Source organism: Diceros bicornis, chromosome 34 (genome assembly GCF_020826845.1).
Source record: "Diceros bicornis minor isolate mBicDic1 chromosome 34, mDicBic1.mat.cur, whole genome shotgun sequence".
Classification (NCBI taxonomy): Eukaryota; Metazoa; Chordata; class Mammalia; order Perissodactyla; family Rhinocerotidae; genus Diceros; species Diceros bicornis.
Genome location: NC_080773.1, coordinates 21420643 through 21442965, shown reverse-complemented (window position 1 = coordinate 21442965; position 22323 = coordinate 21420643). Strand labels below are relative to the sequence as shown.

General features: G+C 45.8%; 2 protein-coding genes across 2 annotated transcripts in view; one reads left to right on the top strand and one right to left on the bottom strand.

Annotated features, from left to right (window-relative positions):
• Positions 1–22323, bottom strand: part of LOC131397030 (MHC class I-like protein MILL1) — a 303101-nt gene that overhangs the window by 172579 nt on the left and 108199 nt on the right. The window lies entirely within an intron of this gene.
• LOC131397043 (MHC class I-like protein MILL2) lies at positions 7562–21232 on the top strand. Its single transcript, XM_058529663.1, has 4 exons — positions 7562–7722; positions 14082–14360; positions 14478–14666; positions 19893–21232. Exons 1-3 carry the CDS (start codon positions 7602–7604, stop codon positions 14579–14581), a joined length of 504 nt encoding a protein of 167 aa, XP_058385646.1. The 5' UTR covers positions 7562–7601; the 3' UTR covers positions 14582–14666; positions 19893–21232.

The window sequence follows — 22323 nt, the reverse complement described above, 5'->3', positions numbered from 1 at the left end:
TGATTTTGTGCCCTGCAGCTTGGTTGTAGTTGTTGATTATTTCTAATAGTTTTCCAATGGATTCTTTAGGGTTTTCTATATATAATATCATGTCATCTGCAAACAGTGAGAGTTTCACTTCTTCGTTGCCTATTTGTATTCCTTTTATTCATTTTTCTTGCCTAATTGCTCTGGCCCAGTGCTATATTGAATAAGAGTGGTGAGAGTGGGCACCTTTGTCTTGTTCCTGTTCTCAGAAGGATGGCTTTCAGTTTTTCCCCATTGAGTATGATGTTGGCTGTGGGTTTGTCATATATGGCCTTTATTATGTTGAGATACTTTCCTTCTCTACCCAGTTTTTTGAGAGTTTTTATTGTAATTGGATGTTGGATCTTGTCAAACGTCTTCTCTGCATCTATTGAGATGATCATGTGGTTTTTATTCCTCATTTTGCTAATATGGTGTATCACACTGATGGATTTGCAGATGTTGAACCATCCCTGTGTCCCTGGTATAAATCCCACTAGATCACGGTGTATGATATTTTTAATGTGTTGCTGTATTCAATTTGCCAATATTTTGTTGTGGATTTTTGCATCTATGTTCATCAGGGATACAGGTCTGTAGTTTTCCTTCTTAGTATTGTCTTTGTCTGGTTTTGGTATCAGGGTGATTTTGGCCTCTCAGAATGTGTTGGGAAGTGTTCCATCTTCCTCCAGTTTTTTAGAAGAATTTGAGAAGGATAGGTATTAAATCATCTTTGAATGTTTAGTAAAATTCTCCAGAGAAGCATCTGGTCCTGGACTTTTATTTTATTTTATTTTATTTTTTGTGAGGAAGATCAGCCCTGAGGTAACATCCATGCCAATCCTCCTCTTTTTGCTGAGGAAGACTGGCCCTGAGCTAACATCTATTGCCAATCATTCTCCTTTTTTTTGCCCTTTTTCTCCCCAAAGCCTCAGTAGATTGTTGTATGTCATAGTTGCACATCCTTCTAGCTGCTGTATGTGGGACGCCGCCTCAGCGTGGCTGGACAAGTGGTGTGTTGGTGCGCACCGGGGATCCGAACCTGGGCCACCAGTAGCCGACAGCGTGCAGTTAACCGTTAAGCCATGGGCCGGCACCTCTGGTCTTTTATTTTTTGGGAGGTTTTTGATTACCATTTTAATCTCTTTACCTGTGATTGGTCCATTCAGGTTCTCTATTTCTTCTTGATTCAGTTTTGAGAGGTTGTATGAGTCTAAGAATTTATCTATTTCTTCTAGATTGTCCAATTTGTTGGCATATTGTTTTTCATAGTATTACAGCATGATTCCACCCAGATGAAGTATCTAAAAGAGTCCAGTTCAGAGAATCAAAGGATGGAACGGTGGTGGCCAGGGGCTGAGGGGCAGGAGAAATCGGGTGTTCCTAATCAAGGGGCATAAAGTTTTAGTTTATCAAGAAGCGTGCTAACGTCTGGAGATCTGCCGCACAACCCTGGAGCTAGAGGTAACAAGACTGTATTGGAAGCTTAAAAATTTGTTACCAGGGGAGCATCATGGCAGACTGAGCTTCCCTCAATCAGTCTCCCCCTCTAAGACACAACAAAATGAGATCCATATTCCAACAGAAGCTATTCACACAACACCGGGGACGTCTGAGGCACCCAGGCAGCCGTACACCCGAGACAGTGGAAGGAGGTAAGAGGAGCTCCCTCCCCTCCCCTCCCCAAGGACTGTGACCCTGAGACTGAGACCACGCGGCTTTCGGGTAGAGGGGGGAGGTGCGGCCCTCTGCCCGTAAAACCAACCCTTTCACAGATAACGCACAGCCCATAGGGAATCCCCCCACCGAGGAAGGGTAACTGCTGCTAGTGTACTTTCCAGGAGCTAACCCATCATGAGAGCAGAGTGTCAGCAAAGCGAGAAACCCCTGGGATGAGGGAGGCGAGGCGAAAGCAAGAGCCGTTCCCCCACCCCCGCCCACCCCGTGCTTCAGCACAACGGCCCTGCAGCCTCAGCTCAGTAGAAAGGATCAATGAAACAAAGAGCTGGTTCTCTGAGAAGATAAACAAAATTGACAAACTCTTAGCCAGACTCACCAAGAAATAAAGAGAGAAGGTTCAAATAAATAAAATTAGAAATGAAAAAGGAGAAATTACAACGGATACCACAGAAATACAAAAGAAATGTTTTTGTTACCCATATTTCATCTGAACACAAGCTTTTTCTGAATTAAAATATTTTTAATCTAAAGATAGAATCCCATTTTTAATGAACTTAAAGAAGTAGCAAGACCACTACTTTTTTTTTTCATTTCTTTAGGAAATAGCTATTGCCAAAGTAAAGGGGTAGATACTATTTTGTCTTGTTATATAAGGGGGATGTGGTTTGCAGAGGAATTGGTTTCTTAATAAAGCTGGAGTTTCAAGGGATACTGGTGTTCATCTATGCCATCTCTCCTGTTCCAAAATGGTTGTATCCCATTGTAGAAATAATGTAATTTGAATTCCTTAATAAAATTTGCATTTAATTTTGTGGGGGAAAAAAAAAAAGAAAAGAAATGTTCTGTCAGGGCCGCCCGGTGGCTTAGCGGTTAAGTGTGCGCGCTCCACTACTGGTGGCCCGGGTTTGGATCCTGGGCACACACTGACGCACCGCTTCTCCGGCCATGCTGAGACCGCGTCCCACATACAGCAACTAGAAGGATGTGCAACTATGACATACAACTATCTACTGGGGCTTTGGGGAGAAAAAGGAGGAGGATTGGGGTGGATGTTAGCTCACAGCCGGTCTTCCTCAGCAAAAAGGAAGATTCGCATGGATGTTAGCTCAGGGCTGATCTTCCTCACAGAAAAAAAAAAAATGTTCTGTCAAATACTGATCAGAGTCTCTATGAGCACTGATTTACAATGTATTGGTTTTTGCCTGCTGTCATGGGATTACTCCCTTTTTTCGTTGAATAGGGAATTTTTCCAAATTTTGGCCCAAAGAGATTGTTTATTTTTCTTTTGTAATCTTATTTAATGTTTTATCTTTAATCTTTGTAGTTTTCATTCTTACACATTCTTTTTATCTGTCGTAGCTGAGGTTTTCCATTATTTCACAAAAGTGAAAGTGCTCTTTGTACATCTAAATAGCATAGAAATTAAGCCAATGAAAAGCAAAGCTCCTCTCCCATCCTTAGCCCTTCTCTGCCTCCCCTCAGCAAATCCACTCTAATGTCTGCTGTGACCTTCCAGAAGTTTCCGTGTTTATGAAATCGTGTCTGCGTGGACATGATGGAGGCGGGAGGTGCAGGGGAGCAGGCCCTCTGCAGCTGAGGTGCCCGGATGAGACCCTGACCTTGCCACTCACCGTGTGACCTCTGGTGAGGGATGCCCTCTGTGCCTCGGTTTCCTCATTTGTAAAATGGGGATGAAAACCAGACCAGATGAATCTTTATTTTTAAAGGATTGTGAACAACGCCTGAAAATACTGAACTTTCTGTAAGTACTTGTTACAAAATGAATTTTTGCTGTTTGTTTTTACGTACACATGTAAAGACCTCATTCTTTTCCTGTTTTATAGAAGAATTTGAAATATTTTTGTATGAGGGAGTATTATTGCGGTACCTGGATTTACCAAGATGTATTTAGCCAACATCTTTTTTTTCAGAGATTTCAAAGGTATTTTGATGACATGAAAAATGTTCACAATATAATGTTGAGGAAAATAAAGTAGGATACAAAACTGTAGACATACCGTGAACCAAGTTTTTAAAAATGGACACATTCTCACGTTGGTTCAGTTTTTTGTTAAGGCTGCTGAAGTGTGACCAGCTCATCTTTCTCCAAGAAACTTGGGTGACAGCACCATTTAACTCATACATCTGGGGCTGGTTTTTCTTTTTTCATAGCTCAGATTTTTTTTTTTTTTTGCTGAGGAAGATTGGCCCTGGGCTAACATCCGTGTCCACCTTCCTCTACTTTATGTGGGACGCCGCCACAGCGTGGCTTGACAAGCAGTTCATCATTGCACCTGCGGGATCCGAACCTGCGAACTCCAGGCTACGGAAGAGGAGCAGGGGAACTTAACTGCTATGCCACCGGGCTAGCCTGCCATAGCTCAGATTTTTTTCATTTTAGTTTTTCTCCCAAACAGCACCCAAAAGGATGCCTAGCTCATAGCAGGTGCTCAATCAATAGTTTCGGAATGACTGAGTGAATATCCCGTCCACCCCCAAGTCATGTTGCTGTTGCCTCCTAATTATCATAGGAATGAAATCAAGTCCTGTCCATTTCCTCTCTCTGCACTCTGGTCCACTCACGATCTCCTCACACCTAGATGTTTTGCCCACGCCTGTGGTCACCTTCCAATGTACAGGCCAAAGCTAGGGTGAAATGTGAGTCACATATTTCTGTGGCTTCTGAAGACCCTCACAGTGAGTCACAAGCTCCTCCCCGTGGCCGCCTGCACGGCCTGCCTCCACCCCAGCCTCCCCTCACTCACTTCTGAGACCCTCCTCCTTGTCCCCAGCCACCCCGCCCTTCTTGCTGCCCTCGAAGGTGCTTTGACTACTCTGACCCCAGGGGACTTTGTACACACTGTGTACTGTTTTACGTAGAGGAACCTGAAGAAATTCACCAACTTTGTACCTTCCCTTGAAGACTACAAAACATTCAGCTAGCCTATAGTAAAAAGACAGGAATATTTACACATTGGATTCCTTAATGACATTAAGAATCTACTCGTTAGCCACGTGGGCTGAGGTCTTCCCTTGTTAGAATTTTATTTATTCTGTATCTTGTCAGCTTAATGTGGAGACAGGCCCTTGTGAGCATTTCTTGCCACTTCAGTCTGTAATTGTCGTATTGCCTTTAGTCCTGAGACTGTATTACTTGTGTCCTTTATGGACAGGAGGAAGTTAGGTTTGCTCCCTGTATGTTTTAGGAAGTTGAATTTTTAATGATTTAACTCAAGAGCTCCCTTAAACAACACTCTTGATATAAGTAATTCAGCCAGTATAAAGAGTCTTCAGATTTTCTTGCAATTAGCAGAAAACACTTGTTTTCTTTGTTGTATCAACAATGGTAGAAGTCAGACTAATGGTGATCATAGCCTAAGTCACCATGTGTCCCCAGCATCATCTACCTTAGGGCTAGGCACAGAGAAGGTGTGGGAATATTGAGGCTCAGGGAATATTGAATGGATAAATGGATGTATTTGTGGAAGACTAAGATTTGGCCACCCTGAAATGTGTCTCTTTACCTTGATAGTTTTCTCTGACGAACATTTGACCTCCCCCAAACTGCCTAAAGGAATTTAACTCTGGGTGTAGACAGACTGGCAGCGTCCTTGCTAAGCCCATTCTTAACAAAGTTCTGTTTACCAAATATTGACATTTGTAAAGGTATCTCCCTCTGTGTAGTGGGAAGAGGGGGGGATGACCTTATCTGTGAAAACTCTTATCAGGACGGAAGAAGAAGACTTGAATCTGCATACTCTTGATTACTATACTTCCTGTCTCTCTGGCCACATTCTCTATAGGTGGCCCTGCAAAGCACTGTCTGACAAACATTTACATTTCCCTCTTCATGTAAATTGTCTTCTTCCCCTCTGAAATCCCAAAACACCACCCACCCCCAACATCCTCCTTTGTCTTTAGCTGAAGATAGTATTCAAGATGAGAATCTCTGCTATTGTGTCGAGAAACTCCGTGTCTCTGGTTTCTCCTATGTATACATGTTATTAAACTTGGTATTATTTTCTCCTGCTAACCTGTTTTGTTAATTATTTGGCCAGCCATAAGAACATTTAGGGAAAGGGCAGAGGGAGATTCTGCCTCTTCCCATACATATGCATGGATGGATGGATAGACAGATGGATGCGTGGATGCGTGGATGGATGGATGGATGGAGGGATGGATGGATAGACAGATGGATGCGTGGATGGATGGATGGATGGATCGATGGATGGATCGATGGATGGATGATGGATGAAAGCACTGTTTTCCACGTGTGTCTGACTGGATGTTTGCATCTTCACATAGTAACTTCCCAGAATTGCTGCCTGAAGTTCTTTGCAAACCTCTTTCCCTTCCAGTTGTCTCCCCCACCCCTGTGTCCTCCTCATGCGAAGTTTCTGCACAGCTGTGCCCCGTGGGGCCCCCCTGCTGGGGAAGGGTCCCAGCCTCCCCTTCTGACATGAGAAGCATCTCTCTCCTCCCCACCCCATCACCATGAATGTGGCCCTGAGGGACTTGGGGGGTTTCTGGGCCTGGAGGGGTCTGCCATCAGGGGCGTCCACTTGACCCTGTCACGTTGGTCTTGAGGCCTGAGGCCCGTGGAGGCCCCTCGAGGCTCACTGTCGGCTTCCCTGGGCTTGCAGGCCCCAGACGCCTTCCCTTCTCACCTGCACAGCGCCCCCTACTGGAGCTCTTTCAGACCCCGCAGAATCCCCTCCCCTAGCGCACCCCCACACACACACTCACCAAGCAACAGCATCTCTGCCACGTTCCTTCTGCAGCCTCCTCCCTGACCCCCTGGCCTCCACCAGGCCCCAGACCCTCCCTCACAGCAGGATCTTGTCCCAAAGACCCTTTCCCAGGGCCCCCCAGCTGGACCTGGTGATGGTGAGACCCTCCCCACAGCAGTAGGATCTTGTTCTGGGCAACACTGCAAGTCCCTCCTCTGCTCACACTCTGACTGCCAGGCTCACTTCCCTGGAGGAAAAGCCTCAGCCCTGACTGTTGACCTCCTTAGGGGGCTGAGACCCTCCCACTTCCTTTACCTAGGGAAGAAAGGAGAGGAGGAGGGGTTTAGTCTGAGGGGAGGGGTGGAGGGGTAGGGAGACTCAAGTTCCATAACTCAGCTTGTGGGGAAGGGGCTTCTGAGCTCCACACACAGCAGACCCCACCCTGTTGTGGGATGGGGTCTCTCCTCAGCAGAGGCAGCCACAGCTGGACAGACACAGGGCAGGGACTCAGACCGGCCTGTCCGTGGGTGGGGGCACAGAGACCCTGAACACCCAGGACCAGACAGACTTCAGCCCCTCCACCTCCTCAGCCAGAGGGAATCTGGGACCCTTGAGGCACATACTTGGGGTCCTGGGCAAAGCTGACGGCGAGTTTGGGTCCTTGGGAGGCTCTGGGGCTCACCATAGACACAGAGTAAGGTGGGCTGGGCCCTAGGCTACGAGATGGCAAATGAAAGGGGAAGTTGGAAACCACAGGCTTTCAAATTGCCCACCCAGATTGTGACTGACCAGTGCCCCAAGGGCCTCGAGGGTGGGTTTGGAAGCCTTTAACTGTTTTTATGTTAAGGAGACACAACCAGCTGCCACCGTGAAGCTAATCAAGCCTCCCTACCAGAGCTCCGCCCATGACCTTGCCTTAATTTTCATATGAAGATCTCTTCAGGAGGAGATTAAGCCTCATTAGGGTGACCTGCAGTGTCTGCAGAAGCACTTTTCCAACTGAGCCTGTGCAAGCGAATACCTGCCTCTCTCTTTTGAATATTTTTTCCACAACCGGAATAAAAGTTCCTGCTTCCTTTGGAAATGATTCCTCGTAGCCTTCTATTTGCTGCAAATACACTTTACTTTGCGAGACGACTTCCACTGGTATAGAGTCTTATTTAACTCACCAGGAGGCGAGCCCACATGGTTTGGTATCAGGACCTCTGGACAGGAATGGGGTTAGTGTCCCCCGGGGACCCCAGACCCCTGAGCCACCTGCTGCTCCTGTTGCTGCTACTGGAGGAACCTCAGGGGTCCTGCACTGGTGAGAGCTTGGGTGGCCATGGGGGAACGGGGGAGTCTGAGTGCGGATGGGGGACCGGGCTTTGTGTGGGGCTGGTGGGAGGAGAGGGGACATTAGGACTTGTAGAGGGTGCGCTTGCAGGGGGCTCTACCGAAGGGGGCAGGAGAGTTTGGGGGGCGCATTGCTGGGGAGAGGGGGATGTAGGGAGGGTCTGGCGGGTCCGCAGGTTGGTGATGTGGGCACCATGGGTCCTGGGATGGAGGGTCCGCAGGGGGCAAGTGAGTTTCTGGGGGCTTGGGAGGCGCGGGCAAGGAGTACGATAAATGTTCGACAGAGACACGTGGAGGGGGGGCGGTGAGTGGTCGGGGCACTCTGTGGGGGGCGATGTCTGGATGGGGTGTCCCCAGGGAGCCAGATGAGTACCTGGGGCCCATGGTGGGGGAGGGTGAGGGTCTCTGGGGAAGGCAGGGAGGCAGGTGAGGGTCTGGAGGAGGCAGTGTGTGTGGGGGAACTGTGAGAGAGGGGCTGCGATGAAACTAGCAGTGAGTGAGGGAAGTAGCAAGGAGCATTTGGGCGGCCACAGAGGGGGATGGCGAGTGTGTGTATTTGTGTGTCTGTGTGTGTCTGTGTGTGGTCCATGTGAAGAGGGAAGGTGAAGAGCAGGGAAGCTGGTATTTTGGAGCCATGGTGGGGGTGGTGAGTATCTGAGGTCCACACAAGGGGGCGGGAGGCTGAGGGGCTGCAGTATGGGGGTGGTAAACGTCTGGGGAGGTGAACCAGGAGGGAGGCAGGTAAGGGTCTTGGGGGGCACCAGATTTGTGCTGGCCTTATGAAACATATCTGGGGTGCTCTCTCGTGTTCCATCTTCCGCTACAGTTTGTATAAGACTATTGTTTTATTCTTAAACGTTTGTTAGAATTAACCAATGAAGCCGTCTGGGCCTGGAGTTTTCTTGCTGGGAAATATTTAATCATGGCCTTAATTTCTTAATATTTAAGGGACTATTGACTTGTTCTTATATCAGCTTTGATAAGATGACTCTTTTTTTGAGAAATTTGTCCATTGTTATTGTATATAATTTTCTATCACTGATTTCTCCTTTTATCTTTACTGTATCTTTTGACGTTTGTTATGTATTTTATGTTTTTTTTTAATGTCTTGAGATTGAAGCTGAGAGGGTTCACTATTTAGTCTCTTTTTTTCAAATATCTGCATTTAAGGCTGTTACTTGCTCTCCAGTCACACTTTAGCTGCACTCCCAAGGTACGATATGGATTGTTTTCATTCTCATTCACTTAAAACGATTTTGTAATTTCCCTTACAATTTCTTCTTTGATCCATGGACTATATCAAGTGTGCTGTTTAATTTCCAAGCAATTGGGGGTTTTCTAAATATCTTTTTTGTGTGTGTGTGAGGAAGATCAGCCCTGAGCTAACATCCGTGCTAATCCTCCTCTTTTTGCTGAGAAAGACCGGCTCTGAGCTAACATCTATTGCCAATCCTCCTCCTTTTTTTCCCCCCCCAAAGCCCCATTAGATAGTTGCACGTCATAGTTGCACATCCTTCTGGTTGCTGTATGTGGGACATGGCCTCAGCATGGCCGGAGAAGCGGTGCGCGCCCGGGATCCGAACCCAAGCCGCCAGTATCAGAGCGCGTGCACTTAAATGCTAAGCCATGGGGCCGGCCCTAAATATCTTTTTTTTTTTTTTTTAAGATTTTATTTATTTATTTTTCCCCCCAAAGCCCCAGTAGATAGTTGTACGTCATAGCTGCACATCCTTCTAGTTGCTGTATGTGGGACGCGGCGGCATGGCCAGAGCAGCGGCGCGTCGGTGCGTGCCCGGGATCCAAACCCGGGCCGCCAGCAGCGGATCGCGCTGACTTAACCATTAAGCCACGGGGCCGGCCCAGCTTTTTTTTTTTAATTGATTTCTAGCTTATTACCACAGCGGTCAGACAACATATTCTGAATGGTTTCAATCTGCTGACACTTGTTGAACCACTCTTCATGTCTCTGTGTGTGGCTGATTGTGGCAAACGTTCCGTGTGCTCGTAGAACGTTCCATATGCGTTAACTATGTCAAGTTAATTCTGTGGTTCAGACTGGGTACCTTGCGGATTTTATGACTGCTTGTACTCTGGTTATTGTGAGACAGGTGTTAATATCCCTCGAAGTGTCTTGGATCTCTCTCTCCTTTTAGTTTTGCTAATTTTGCTTTATATATTCTAAAGCTTTGTAATTGGAAACATGCAGATTTATGATGGTGAAATCTCCAGTTGCATGGGCCTCTCTTTACTCTAACAGTCCTTTTTCTTAAATCCCGCTCTGATGTTAGTAGAGCGATGCCAGCCTTCTTCTGGGTAGAGCTTACATTTATATCATTATTCCATCCTTTCCATTTAGTCTTCTGATGTCTTTGTGTGACTCTTATAAGCAACATAAGTTGATTTTGTGATTTTTTCTTTTAAGCGTATCTGGTAACTTTATTCTTTTATATGGAGTTTTTAGTCCACTCACGTTAATGTAATTACTGTTATGTTTGGGTTTATATCTACCATCTCGCTCTATATCTTCTCTTCAGCCAATCTATTTGCTCCTTTTTATCGCCTTTTCTTTCCTTCTTTTGGATATCTAGCTTTCTCAATACTCCATTTTTTTCCTCGATTAATTTGTTAATTGTACATCTCTTACTCTTCTCACAGTGGTCATTTTAGAGATTATAATATGTATTAGTATTGTAGTCAAGTACTAATTATGACTTTTAACAATTCCCAGATATTGCTAGACCTTTAAACTCCATTTCCCAGCCCCCCAAACTCTCACATTATTGTTGTCATAAACTTTAGTTGTACATAAACTTTTAATTCCACAGAACACGAAAATGATGGTTCTGTTCCTTCAGTATTCCTCGGATCTACTCACAGAGTTGATCTTTGGGCTTCCTGCCTGCGTTTGCTTCTTTCATTCTGGGATAATATCTCCTCTGCCTGAAGAGCTCCCATTGGCTTTTCCTTTAGTGCAGACCTGATAGCAGTGACTGTGAACATTTTTTTTTCTTAAACCATCTTTATTTTGACTTCCTTCCAGTATAGTATTTTTTCCTGGCTATAGATTTGTAAGTTGGTGATGATTTTATTTCATCACTTGGATGATGTCATTTCATTGTGTTGTGCTTTCCATCATTTCTGTCGAGAAGTCAGCTCTGACGGTCTTATAAAATGCTCCCTAAAAGTAATATGTCTTATTTTCTGTGGGTGTTTTTATTTTCAATGTTTCTCTCTGTCTTGACTGTTCAATATTTTGGCCATGATGTTCTCAGGGGGCTTTGTTTCTGTTTATCCTGCTTGAAGCTGAGAGCTTCCTGAACCTGGTGTTGATGTCTTTCATCTGTTCTCAACAATTCTTGGGTCTTATCTCTTTGAATAATCCCAGGGGTGCATTTTCTCTCTTCTCTCTTGAAACTCCAATTACACAGATGACAGGGTCACAAGTCACTTATGCTTAGCTTTCTTTTTTTCTCCATTCATATTTCTCTAAGCTTCTGTTTTTCTTTTGCCATTTTCCTATCCTCCAGCTCACTAATCCTGTTTTTCTCTGTCTAATGTGCTGCAGATCCCATCCAGTGAGTTCAAAATTTCAGACATTGTGTATTTCCATACTAGAATTCTCATTTTATTTTTATACATTTCCGTTCTCTGGTGAAATCCTCTTTCCTTTCAAATATTTTGCCCACTTTCCTCTATTTTCTTAAACATGTTAATACTAAATTTTTTTTCCTGCTAATATCTACATTGGGATCGTTTGTAAGTCGTCTCCAATTCTCTGGGATCTTCTCCATTTCTTGATTACCAGTCTTGGATTCCTGCCTCTTTGGAGGTCAAGAAATTCACATTGAATCCTGGACATTACCTACATTACACCTGCCATGGCTCCAGTTGATGTTATTTTCCGCCCAGGAAATGTTGATTCTTTTCCTCGGTTCAGCAGACTATACGAGGGCCTTATCACCTCAGTTCAATCAGGATCAACCTGGGTCAGCACAAGGTCACAGTTCTAGTAGGATTCCGTGATGGGCACTGTGACCTTCACAGGTTTCACCTTAGAGCCTGGCAGTTCCTCTCTTCTCAGTCCTGAAAGAACGTGGGAGAATTCCGTTCTGCCTGTCGGAGGCTCCCAGTCTCCCGCCCTGTGCAGCTGTGAGCTCAGTCATTTCTGCTTCTCTCTCTGCCCAAATAGACTCCTGCTTTCTCTTCCACGTCTTAACGCCTCTCTAATCTCTTTCCACCCTAATCTTTTTGCCTGACCCTCTCTTCTTCTCATCCTGTCCATCACAAAACACTCTGCTTGGTTCCTTGCACTCCCCTCTGGGATGGGTCAGGACAGAGTAGCCTGATTTAAATAACTCAAGACAGAGGCAGCTGTTAGAAACCTTGAATTGGCAGGGCAAATCACCCACGTGTCCTCCTCCCTCAGGAACCCACACTCTCCGCTACGACCTCATGGCCCTGTCCCTGGACCGGCCTGGGAAGCCCCAGTTCCTGGCCCTGGGATACTTTGATGATGAGCTCTTCTTGCGCTATGATGGCGAGAGCCAGAGGGCAGAGCCCCGGGGTCTAGGGATCAAGATGGACCTGGGAGCTGAGACCTGGGAGAGAGAGACCAAGGACCTGAAGGAGAAGGAGCGGCAGCTCAGACAGTTGCTGACAGAGATCATGGGTCAGCAGGGCCAGGGCTCAGGTGAGTGGGGGCAGAGCCAGGGGCACGTGGGTTGGAGTCTGGTCCCTGCCCTGTTTATCCTGCAGCTGGGGGAGGGGAGGGCACAGCAAGGCTGGAATTGCACAGAGAGGTGAGGCCCCCCTGAGACTGCACCAGGTTCCTCACATTTGGGTGGATGAGGCGACATACCCCTCTGGGCTGGAGTCCTGTTGGGCGTAGAGGTTCAGGCACAGTGAGGTAAGACGTCACTGCCTGGGTGGGCCAGGCCTTCACTCCCTCCAGGCCACATTGGGCTGTGAGCTCCAGAGAGACAGCACTAGAGGCTCCTGGTGCTTGGGCTACAACGGGCAGGACTTCCTCACCTTCAACTCACAGACCCTTACTTGGACGTTGGCCACACCCTCAGCCCAGCCCATCAAGAAACTCTGGGAGACTCAAGGCCCCAGGGCTGATCTGGCTAAGGATTTCCTGCGTGTGACTTGTCCTGCCCAACTCTGGAGATACCTGGCCTCCTGGAGGGGCCTCCTGGAGAATACAGGTACTGACCCTGGGTGAAAGGGTCCACCCACTGGGTCTGCCCCTGGTTCCTACAAGGAAGAGAACTTCCCTGCTGTTCTCTGAGTTGCTGTCCTGCCCTGGCCTTAGGTTAGGTGCTGAGTTCTGACTGAATTGTCGGAGAGGCACACCCGTGTGGGTGGGTGAGGTGTCTCTTCTGGACCCATTGCTGGTCCATCAACTGGAGAAGTGGAGAGTCCCAGGATGTGGGCCCAGATCTCAGACCTCAGGCCCCAGGCAGGCAGGAGAGGGAAACCTTTTAGCTCCAAGACCCTCATTCTCTGGGATGTTGACTTTGAGTGGGGGTGACATCTAGGTTTGAACTCCTTGGTAGAGGCCCTAATATGGGGCCAACTTGGCTGGGAGCCAAGATAGAACAGAATATTCCAGCTCTGGAGTAAGGGTCACATATTCAAACGCAACGTACCCAGAATCATATTCTCAGGGTCATCCTACTTTTGTTTTGCTTTCACTTTTAGAAAAATCCAATTTAAAGTTTCCCCTTGTCTAAGTCCTATGACAGAGAATAAAAAGAAAGAGTAGATACTGGTGTGTGTAGGGGTGGGCGGTGGATGAAAAAGCCTATAATCAACCAGAGGTCCCCAGAGGAATGTAAGGCCCAGGACAAAAGAATCGGGCCATAGGGCCAGCTGGCCATCCTTGTGGACAGTCCCGCCATTGCCCCCTGTTGCATGTGGAACCGATTCTGTTGGGGAGGAAGGAGGTACATCACTGAGGCCGGATGCTCACTCCCTGTAGAGCAGAGCAGCCCCTCTGTCCCATCAGTACCTACAAATTCTTCAGAACCGTGTGCTGAGCATCCTCAGGTGGATCCGATGGCCTCTGAGAGCAGGGAATTCATCTCCTCTCAGGCTCTCCAGGTGGGCGAGGGCCGGACCCCCTCGGAGGGTCCTGGGGCTGTTGGAGCAGTGTGGGGACCTCCCGCAGTCCACTCTCCACTGGGCTGTAGCCCCCCTGGAGGATTGGCTGGGGGCAAATGTGCATGGGTCATTTCTAAGGGCTGGCTGGTTCCTGCTCTTAGTTTCCCTGCAGTGTAAGGAGGGAGCGTCCTTGGCCTCACTGAACTCTGCTCTGTCTCCCCTCAGATCCCCTGTCAGTCACTGTGACCCGCAGTAAGAACCTGCTGGGCAAGGTCATCCTGAGGTGCTGGGCTTTTAGCTTCTATCCTCGGGGTACCACCCTGACCTGGCTTCGGGATGGGGATCCCATGCACCAGGGCACCTTTGGGCCTGGGGTCAGCCTGCCCAGTGGGGACGGGACCTACCAGACCTGGGTGGACACTCAGATCCTCCCTGGAGAGGAGCAGAGGTTCGCCTGCCACGTGGGACACTGCGGGCTGAACATCACGGTCCCTGCAGTCTCTGGTGAGGAACTAGGGAGCCCTTGGGGTCCAGGGAGCTGGAGGCAGAGTTGGTGTGGGATCCTCGTATGAAAAAGGGCCCACTGGGTATAATCGAAGCCCATTTCATGGTGACCTCCAGGAACTCAAGGTCAGAGCGCTTCCTGTGCGGCTGCTCCTGCTGCGGCTCCTCTCGCTGTGTCCACTGTCGCTGCTGTGCTGTATTTGGTGGTGGTCGAAGCCTAGACGAGGAAGCACACAAAGGATGTGAGAGCCCAGGGGAGAAGCACATGGGACAGAGAGGAGGACGGATCTGATTCTTCTCTGGGTCGTGAGTGGAGACGGCTCTCCTGTTAAAAACATGGCAACAGGCCCCAAACAGAGTCCGTTATGCTAAGCCCCACATGGTCACCAAGGCAAGACTTCAATTGGTGACAGTTTCAGCTCTCCCAGTAATAGAATCCTAAACCCCTCAACCCGGAATCTGCTCAGCACTAGTCAGGTCATCTGTCTGATAGGCCCCTGCCATCCCCTAAAGGAAGGTGACCTTGCAATAACCAAGCTGCCTTTTTGCCTAACATAACGTCCCTGTTCCTGCTCCCTTCTCCTAAAATCCCTTGCCTTGGACAGCTCTTCGGAGCTCCTTTCTGTCTGCTACACTGGATGCTGCCCGGTTCATGATTTGTGAATGAAGCCAATAAGATCTTTGATACTTACTCAGTTGGATTTTGTTTTTTAACATTTCTTTCCTCCAGGAGCAAGAGAAGAATAGACAAGCCCTCTTCCCACTTACAGGATGAGGGGACCAGGTATGTTTTATGACAACTGGCTTAAAAAATAAAAAAAGATGAAGACTCAACCATTTATTTTGCCTTTCAAATTCACATAAGAACTGGACCTCAGGATATTCACTTAGTTGAGAAAGAGAGGTGTTTTTTTGTATAGAAGTAGTCCAAATAAGAAAGATAGAAAAACAAAGATAGAATTACGTTATTACCACCTGGTGAGCCTAATGAGTGAATGGATCTCAGCAGTCACCATCAAGGGCAGCCACATGGCCACTGGGGAGACAGCTGGGTGTTGTGCGCCTGCTGGAGGAAGTACAGAGTACTGCCTCTGATATCCCTCCATCATCAATTTACTGTAAAGAGAAGGCAATTGACTGGGAACAGAGAATCATGTTCAACCACATGGTGGACAGGTCTTCGGCAAAGGCACAGTCTTTGTGGAAAACTACAGGAGAAACCACCTTGTTCCATCATCAAATAAACTGTCAGGAAACACACAAACAAAAAAGATGGAGAGGTTATCGATATGAAGCTGGGTACCTGCGGGTTACTGTAAATATTCAATATGATTAGCTTTCCACCTTGTTATGAAAAGAAGTGAATCTTGTCAGTTTGCTGTTTTCTTGTTTAACCTGAGGGGTGACTCAAGAGTCACAAGGATTGATGAGCTTGTTTTACAGAAGAAGGAGAATGCCTTCAAGGAAGTTACCATCACCAGATAATCAGCTGCCCTTGATGTCCAGAAGTCGGATTTCCCAGGGTTCATCGGGAGTGACCCCTTTGTTTCTCTGAAACTCCTCCTGCCAAGCCCCTTAGCTCCATAAAACCCCCTGCTGCTTTCTTCTCTTGTTAAGGCAGATTTGAGAGAATGCATCCACTCATCTTCTTTTTTTGGCCAATTCAAGCAAAGCTTTCTCCATCTCCAAGCACTGATGTGATTGGCTTATTGCACATCACGCACACAAACTTGAAATTAAAAGGTTCAGTATCAATTTTGGTGAGACAGCTCAGAGTCTTGTGCCCGTGGATGGCTGGCCCCAGCGAGAGTTCGAGCGATCAGTGGTCCCCTGCAGCTGCCCGGGCTTCTTTGCCCAGGGCCCTTCTCCAGCTGCTCCCTCCTTCCCGCTGGTGTCGGGCACGCTCAGTGAAATGCTTGCTTGGAGTGGAGAAATGCCTTGGACTTGGGTCTACTTTTGGTTTTGCGTTTGTCCAGAGTCAGATTTTATTTTTGTGTCGGTGCATTTGTCTTGTGTGTGTCAGCTATGGGGAACACTAAATTGATCCCCACCTCTAGCCCCCTGGGTTACAATCTCCAAATTTGGGTAACTTTTAGCAACGAGCCCATGAAAAAGGAAGAAGATGATAGTCTTTTACTTTATTTTGTCTATTGCAATAACATTGGTTTATAACATTGTATAAATTTCAGGTGTACATCATTATACTTCTATTTCTGCATAGATTACATCATGTTCACCACCCAAATGCTAATTACAACCCATCACCCCACACATGTGTCAAATTATCCCTTTTGCCCTCCTGCCTCCCCCCTTCCCCTCTGGTAACCACCAATCCGATCTCTGTCTCTATGTTTTTGTTTGTTGTTGTTATTATCTACTACTTAATGAGTGAGATCATACGGTATTTGACCTTCTCCCTCTGACTTATTTCACTTTGCATAATACCCTCAATGCCCATCCATGTTGTCACAAATGGCCGGATTTCATCATTTCTTATGGCTGAGTAGTATTCCATTGTGTATATATACCACATCCTCTTTATCTATTCATCCCTTGATGGGCACTTAGGTTGCTTCCAAGTCTTGACTATTGTGAATAATGCTGCAGTGAACACGGGGTGCATGTATCTTTACAAATTGGTGTTTTCAAGTTCTTTGGATAAATACCCAGCAGTGGAATAGCTGGATCATATGGTAGATCTATCCTTAATTTTTTGAGGAATCTCCATACTGTTTTCCATAGTGGCTGCACCAGTTTGCACTCACCAGCAGTGTATGAGAGTTCCCTTCTCTCCACATCCTCCCCAACACTTGTTGCTTCCTGTCTTGTTAGTTATAGCCATTCTGACGAGCATGAGGTATCTCATTGTAGTTTTGATTTGCATTTCCCTCATGGTTAATGATGTGGAACATTTTTCATGTGCCTGTTGGCCATCTGTATATCTTCTTTGGAGAAATGTCTGTTCCGGTCTTTTGCCCATTTTTTAATTGAGTTGTTACTTTTTTGGTGTTGAGATGCATGAGATCTTTATATATTTTGGACATTGACCCCTTATCAGATGTATGGTTGGCAAATATCTTCTCCCAATTGTTAGGTTGTCTTTTCGTTTTGTTGATGGTTTCCTTTGCTGTGCAGAAGGTTTTTAGTTTGATGTAGTCCCATTTGTTTATTTTTTCTGTTGTTTCTCTTGCCCAGTCAGACATGGTGCTTGAAAATATGTTGCTAAGACCAATGTCAAAGAGCGTACTGCCTATGTTTTCTTCTAGAAGTTTCATAGCTTCGGGTCTTACATTGAAGTCTTTAATCCATTTTGAGTTAATTTTTGTGTATGGTGTAAGGTAAGGGTCTACTTTCATTTTTTTGCATGTGGCTATCCAGTTTTCCCAACACCATTTGTTGAAGAGACTTTCTTTTCTCCATTGTATGTTCTTGGATCCTTGGCTGATGAGTGGAGCAGGTTTGTGCCCAGTATCTGAACCCGCGAACCTGGGCTGCTGAAGCAGAGTGCACGGAACTTTCTCCACTCGGCCATGAGGCCAGACCCACTAAGAGTTTTTATTATATTCTAGATATATTTCCCTCATCAAGTATTTGATTTGCAAATATTTTCTTTCACTTTGATAACTTTTCATTCTCTTGATGGTGTTCTTTGAAGTACAAAGTTTTTAATTTTGATGAAGTCCAGTTTATCCATTTCTCTGTGGTTTAGTGTGATCTAAGGAACCATGCTGAACTCCAGGTCATGAAGATTTAAATCCTATGTTGCTGTTTTCTTGTTTAACCTGAGGGGTGACTCAAGAGTCACAAGGATTTATGAGCTTGTTTTACAGAAGAAGGAGAATGCCTTCAAGGAAGTTACCACCACCAGATAACCAGCCCCCAGCTGCCGTTGATGTCCAGAAGTCAGATTTCCCAGGGGTTCATCGGGAATGACCCCTTTGCTTCTCTGAATCTCCTCCTACCAAGCCCCTTAGCTCCATAAAACCCCCTGCTGCTTTCTTCTCTTGTTAAGGCGGATTTGAGAGAACCTATCCTCCCACCTTCTCGTTTTGGCCAATTTGAATAAAACTTTCTCCATCTCCAAGCACTGATATCTCTGTGATTGGCTTACTGCACATCACCTACACAAACTTGAGATTAAGAGATTCGGTATCAATTTTGGCGAGCCAGCCCAGAGTCCTGTGCCCGTGGCCGAATGGCCCTGGTTAGAGTTCGAGTGATCAGTGGTCGCCTGCAGCTGCCCGGGCATCTTTGCCCAGGGGCCTTCCCCTGCTGCTCCCTCCTTCCTGCTGATATCAGGAACCCTCATTGAAATGCTTGCTTGGAGTGGAGAAACACATTGGACTTTGGTCTACTTTTGGTTTTGCATTTGTCAGGAGTCGGATTTTATCTTTGTGTGGGTGCATTTGTTTTGTGTGTAATCAGCTACAGGGAAGACTAAATCTATCCCCACCTCTAGCCCCCTGGGTGACATTCTCCAAAGTTGGGCAACTTTTAGCTACGAGCCCATGAAATAGGAAAAAGATGATATTCTTTTATAACATCACATGGCCACAATATTCTTTAGACTCTGGAGAAGACTGCCAGATGATGGACCCTTAAATTGGAAAAACTTCTAAAGTGGAAAAATTTTTAGAGAGCTCTCATCATAATTGTTTTATTGGCATCTGTGAAAAGACCAAATTAAAAGGAAACTACAAAATAATATTGACTAGCCTTAAGACTCTGACTCAGGCTACAATTAAATTGAAAAAATGTAACAGTATAAGTGTTGATAAGATTATAAAGCTTGGAATGTTTGCGCTAATATTCTACAAGGAGGTCATATCAACTTTGCCTGAGTGTGTTGTGAAAATGGACATTATGTGTGGGTGGGAATTCTTCCCCTATCCAATTTTCTAAGACCAAGACTTTTTGATGAAGTCCTAATGAAAGCTATGATTGGAGGTCTAAGAGTTGATGGAATTAAGTGATTATAGCTCTTTTGCATGATTGTGTTATAAATCGTATTGTGGGGATAGACATTGTGTCTCACTGGAGGAAACATCCCCCCAGTATTGATAGTGTAAAACAGCATATAAATCTTCCCTTCAGACAATGTTAATTAAACTTATTAAAGGAAGTCAATAGAGTTGCCTGAGCCTATGCAGTGTGAGATATTTTTCTACCCCCAGGTGGTATAGCTAAAATTAAGAGCTCTATTTAATTGGTTCAAAGTGAGTGATCTGTAGTAAATGAAAGCTTGTTTAAGTTTGTTGGTTTGATTGAAATAGGCATGTTCTCATTTTCAGAGAGATTCATGGAAAGGACTCTGACACTTACTCTAGATTACTGGTTTCTGATGAACTTTTGGATCATAAAACTGAACTAAGTGGGAAATTACAGAACTTTGATGGAGTAACTGATGACTTCATGAAACTGCTAACAAAAGATAAAGAGTTATGGGACTAAATGAACTGATGAGGATGATTATAATTTTTATGACTTTTTCATTTGAAATATTGTTGATTTTTTAAATGTTTTGTATTTCAGATTTAAGAAAACCTTTTTCTCTTTTCCCTTAAGATAAGTATGGCTTATACAGTTTGCAAATTATGTCTTTGTAAGCAGAATTGAAACATTTATCTTTTTCTCGCTACCTGATCCCTCCAGAATTTAGAAACTCTTAGTGAATGAATATTCTTATTCTCATGGCAATATACTTATTTGCAGAAGTTCGATAAGAATCTGTTCTCCTTATAATGGGACACAATTGGAAACATTGGTGATAGTACCAAAGCTTTGACTGGAATGTCACATTTGAGAGAAACATGCATAGACTCAGATATGACCAGATGGCTAAGGGAGAAAGATTGACTTTATGAAATAAAGCCACTTGGAAATATTGGCTTGACCCTTTGTTTACAGGGTTCCCAGCAACGTTACCACTTGAGTAAGAAGGTCACTTCTCAGGAAGGTGCAGAGAACCTCAGGATATTTTGGGGAATCTCAAGAGGAGAGAGGAATTCACTCAAATTTTCTCACCACTTAAAGGGGCCCATCCACTTGGCTGACAACTGGTTTTCAGGTCCCTGGTCTTTACAAGTTTTCAGTAAAACATGCTCACCAGGTCAGAAGGCGTGTGGAGGGACATCAGGTGGATATGCAGACCTACGAGGAGCAAACTCATGGACAGATGTTAATAGAGAGCTTACTGATTTAACATAATTAGCAATCATAACATTCCTTAAAACATCCATAGATTGAATCCCAGGAGTAGATGCCTGAAGGAGTCTCCCGTATAGAATTTTAAAAGGACTCAACTTAAGTCCACTTCAGGGAGCTACTCTAACCCTTAGCAGGGCAAGGGCCAGTGCCTTATCCCAAGTTAGTTGTGTTTCCTCACAGATTTTGGTAATGGTTTTTTTTTTTTTAAGGTGTGATTGTTTTTTTCATTTTTTTCAGTTGACTGAAGTTTCCAAGCTGAGTGTAGTATTCATCACATGTCTAAGCTTCTGGACACTTGTTGGGTTATTTGGGAGACAAAAGCTGCTCCATTATCATTCTGTAAGGTATTAGGCAGATGAAACCTAGGGGTGATTTTTTTAGCAACATGAGAGTGACTTCTGATGTTGTTTCAGTCCTAGTGGGAAAGGTTTCTACCCACCTGGTGAAGGTGTCCACAAACACTAAGAAAAACGTGAAATTCCCAGTTGCCCATGGCATCTGGGTAAAGTCTATTTGCCAGTCTTCAGTAGGCCAATTTGCTTTCTGCTGAGTGCCCAGATGTGGGGGACTAGAAGTGGTCTTGGGGTTGCTCTTTGCACAGGCTATTGCAATTTTTAGTCACCTGTTGTATAGTGTTTTGTAGGTGGGGCCCTATGATGCATTTCTGGACCCAGTAGACTCTCCCTCTGGTGTCCGGGGCAGTGCACGGTAGCTCCCTGGGCAGGCGCATTAACAGCACCAAGCAGTTTTAAGACTTTTAGGGCCATGTCTAATTTCCATTTTTTCTGGTGTTAAGAGTCCCTTTTCCTTCCAGATTCTCCCATGAGCATGAACTACAGCAAAGGCATACCAGGAATCTGTGTATATATTTACTTTTTTCCCTAGACCTAGATGTAGAGCTCGAGTGAGCGTGATGATTTCTGCCTTTTGAGCCCATGTTCCTGGGGGTAGGGCTTTAGCCTCTAAAGTTTATTGTAAAGTTATGAGCACGTATCCCACACATCTCTTACCTTAACCCATGAAGCTGTTGTGGTCTGTGAAGAGTTCCAAGTCCAGTTCTTCCAACGGACAGTCCAACAAATCAGGTCACCTAGAAGACACTGTCTCCATAACTTGTAAGCAGTCATGTTCTAAGGCTTCTGATGTCTCATCAGGGAGTAAGGTGGCTGGGTTTAGGGAGGACGATACTTGCATCTGTACGTTTGGATTTTCCAAAAGGATGGCATGGTATTTGTCCATCCATCCTGAAGCGAGCCAGCATCCCCCTTTTTACTCCAATAATGTGAGTACTTGATGTGGTGAGTTGGCCCAGGGTGAAATTTTCAGCTTCCTGCTGGGTGTCACAGGGAGCAGCCACTGCCCTGAGGCAGGGGGCTAGTCTTTGACAGTCTGATCTAATTGTTTGGAAAAATAAGCCATTGGCCAGGGGGTCCTGCCTAGTTTTTGAACTAAAGCCCCCAAGTTTATTCCCCGCCTTTCATGTACATAGAGGCTGAAGGGTTGTCCAAGTTGGGAAGTCCCAAAGCTGGGGCTGAAATTAACTTTGCCTTGATGGTATCAAAGGCTACCTGACACTCCTTTGTCCATTCTGGTGGCTCCCAGTCCAGCCTCTTTAGAACCTCATAGAGGGGTTTTCAGACACCAGCCATGCCCAAGAATCCTCGTCGCTGTTGCAGGGTGGTTTGAGGGTCAGGCGTGCTCTAGCCCTTTATTGGTCTGGCAGCAGTTCCCTCTGGCCTTCTGATAATTTCAACCC

What these genes read in the sequence shown, in the direction of transcription:
- LOC131397043 (XM_058529663.1), top strand. Translation starts at nt 7,602, where the DNA reads ATGGTTTGGTATCAGGACCTCTGGACAGGAATGGGGTTAGTGTCCCCC. An exon ending in ACCTCAGGGGTCCTGCACTG is followed by an intron (nt 7,723 to 14,081) that starts GTGAGAGCTTGG and finishes GTCTCCCCTCAG; the next exon opens with ATCCCCTGTCAGTCACTGTG. An exon ending in CACGGTCCCTGCAGTCTCTG is followed by an intron (nt 14,361 to 14,477) that starts GTGAGGAACTAG and finishes GGTGACCTCCAG; the next exon opens with GAACTCAAGGTCAGAGCGCT.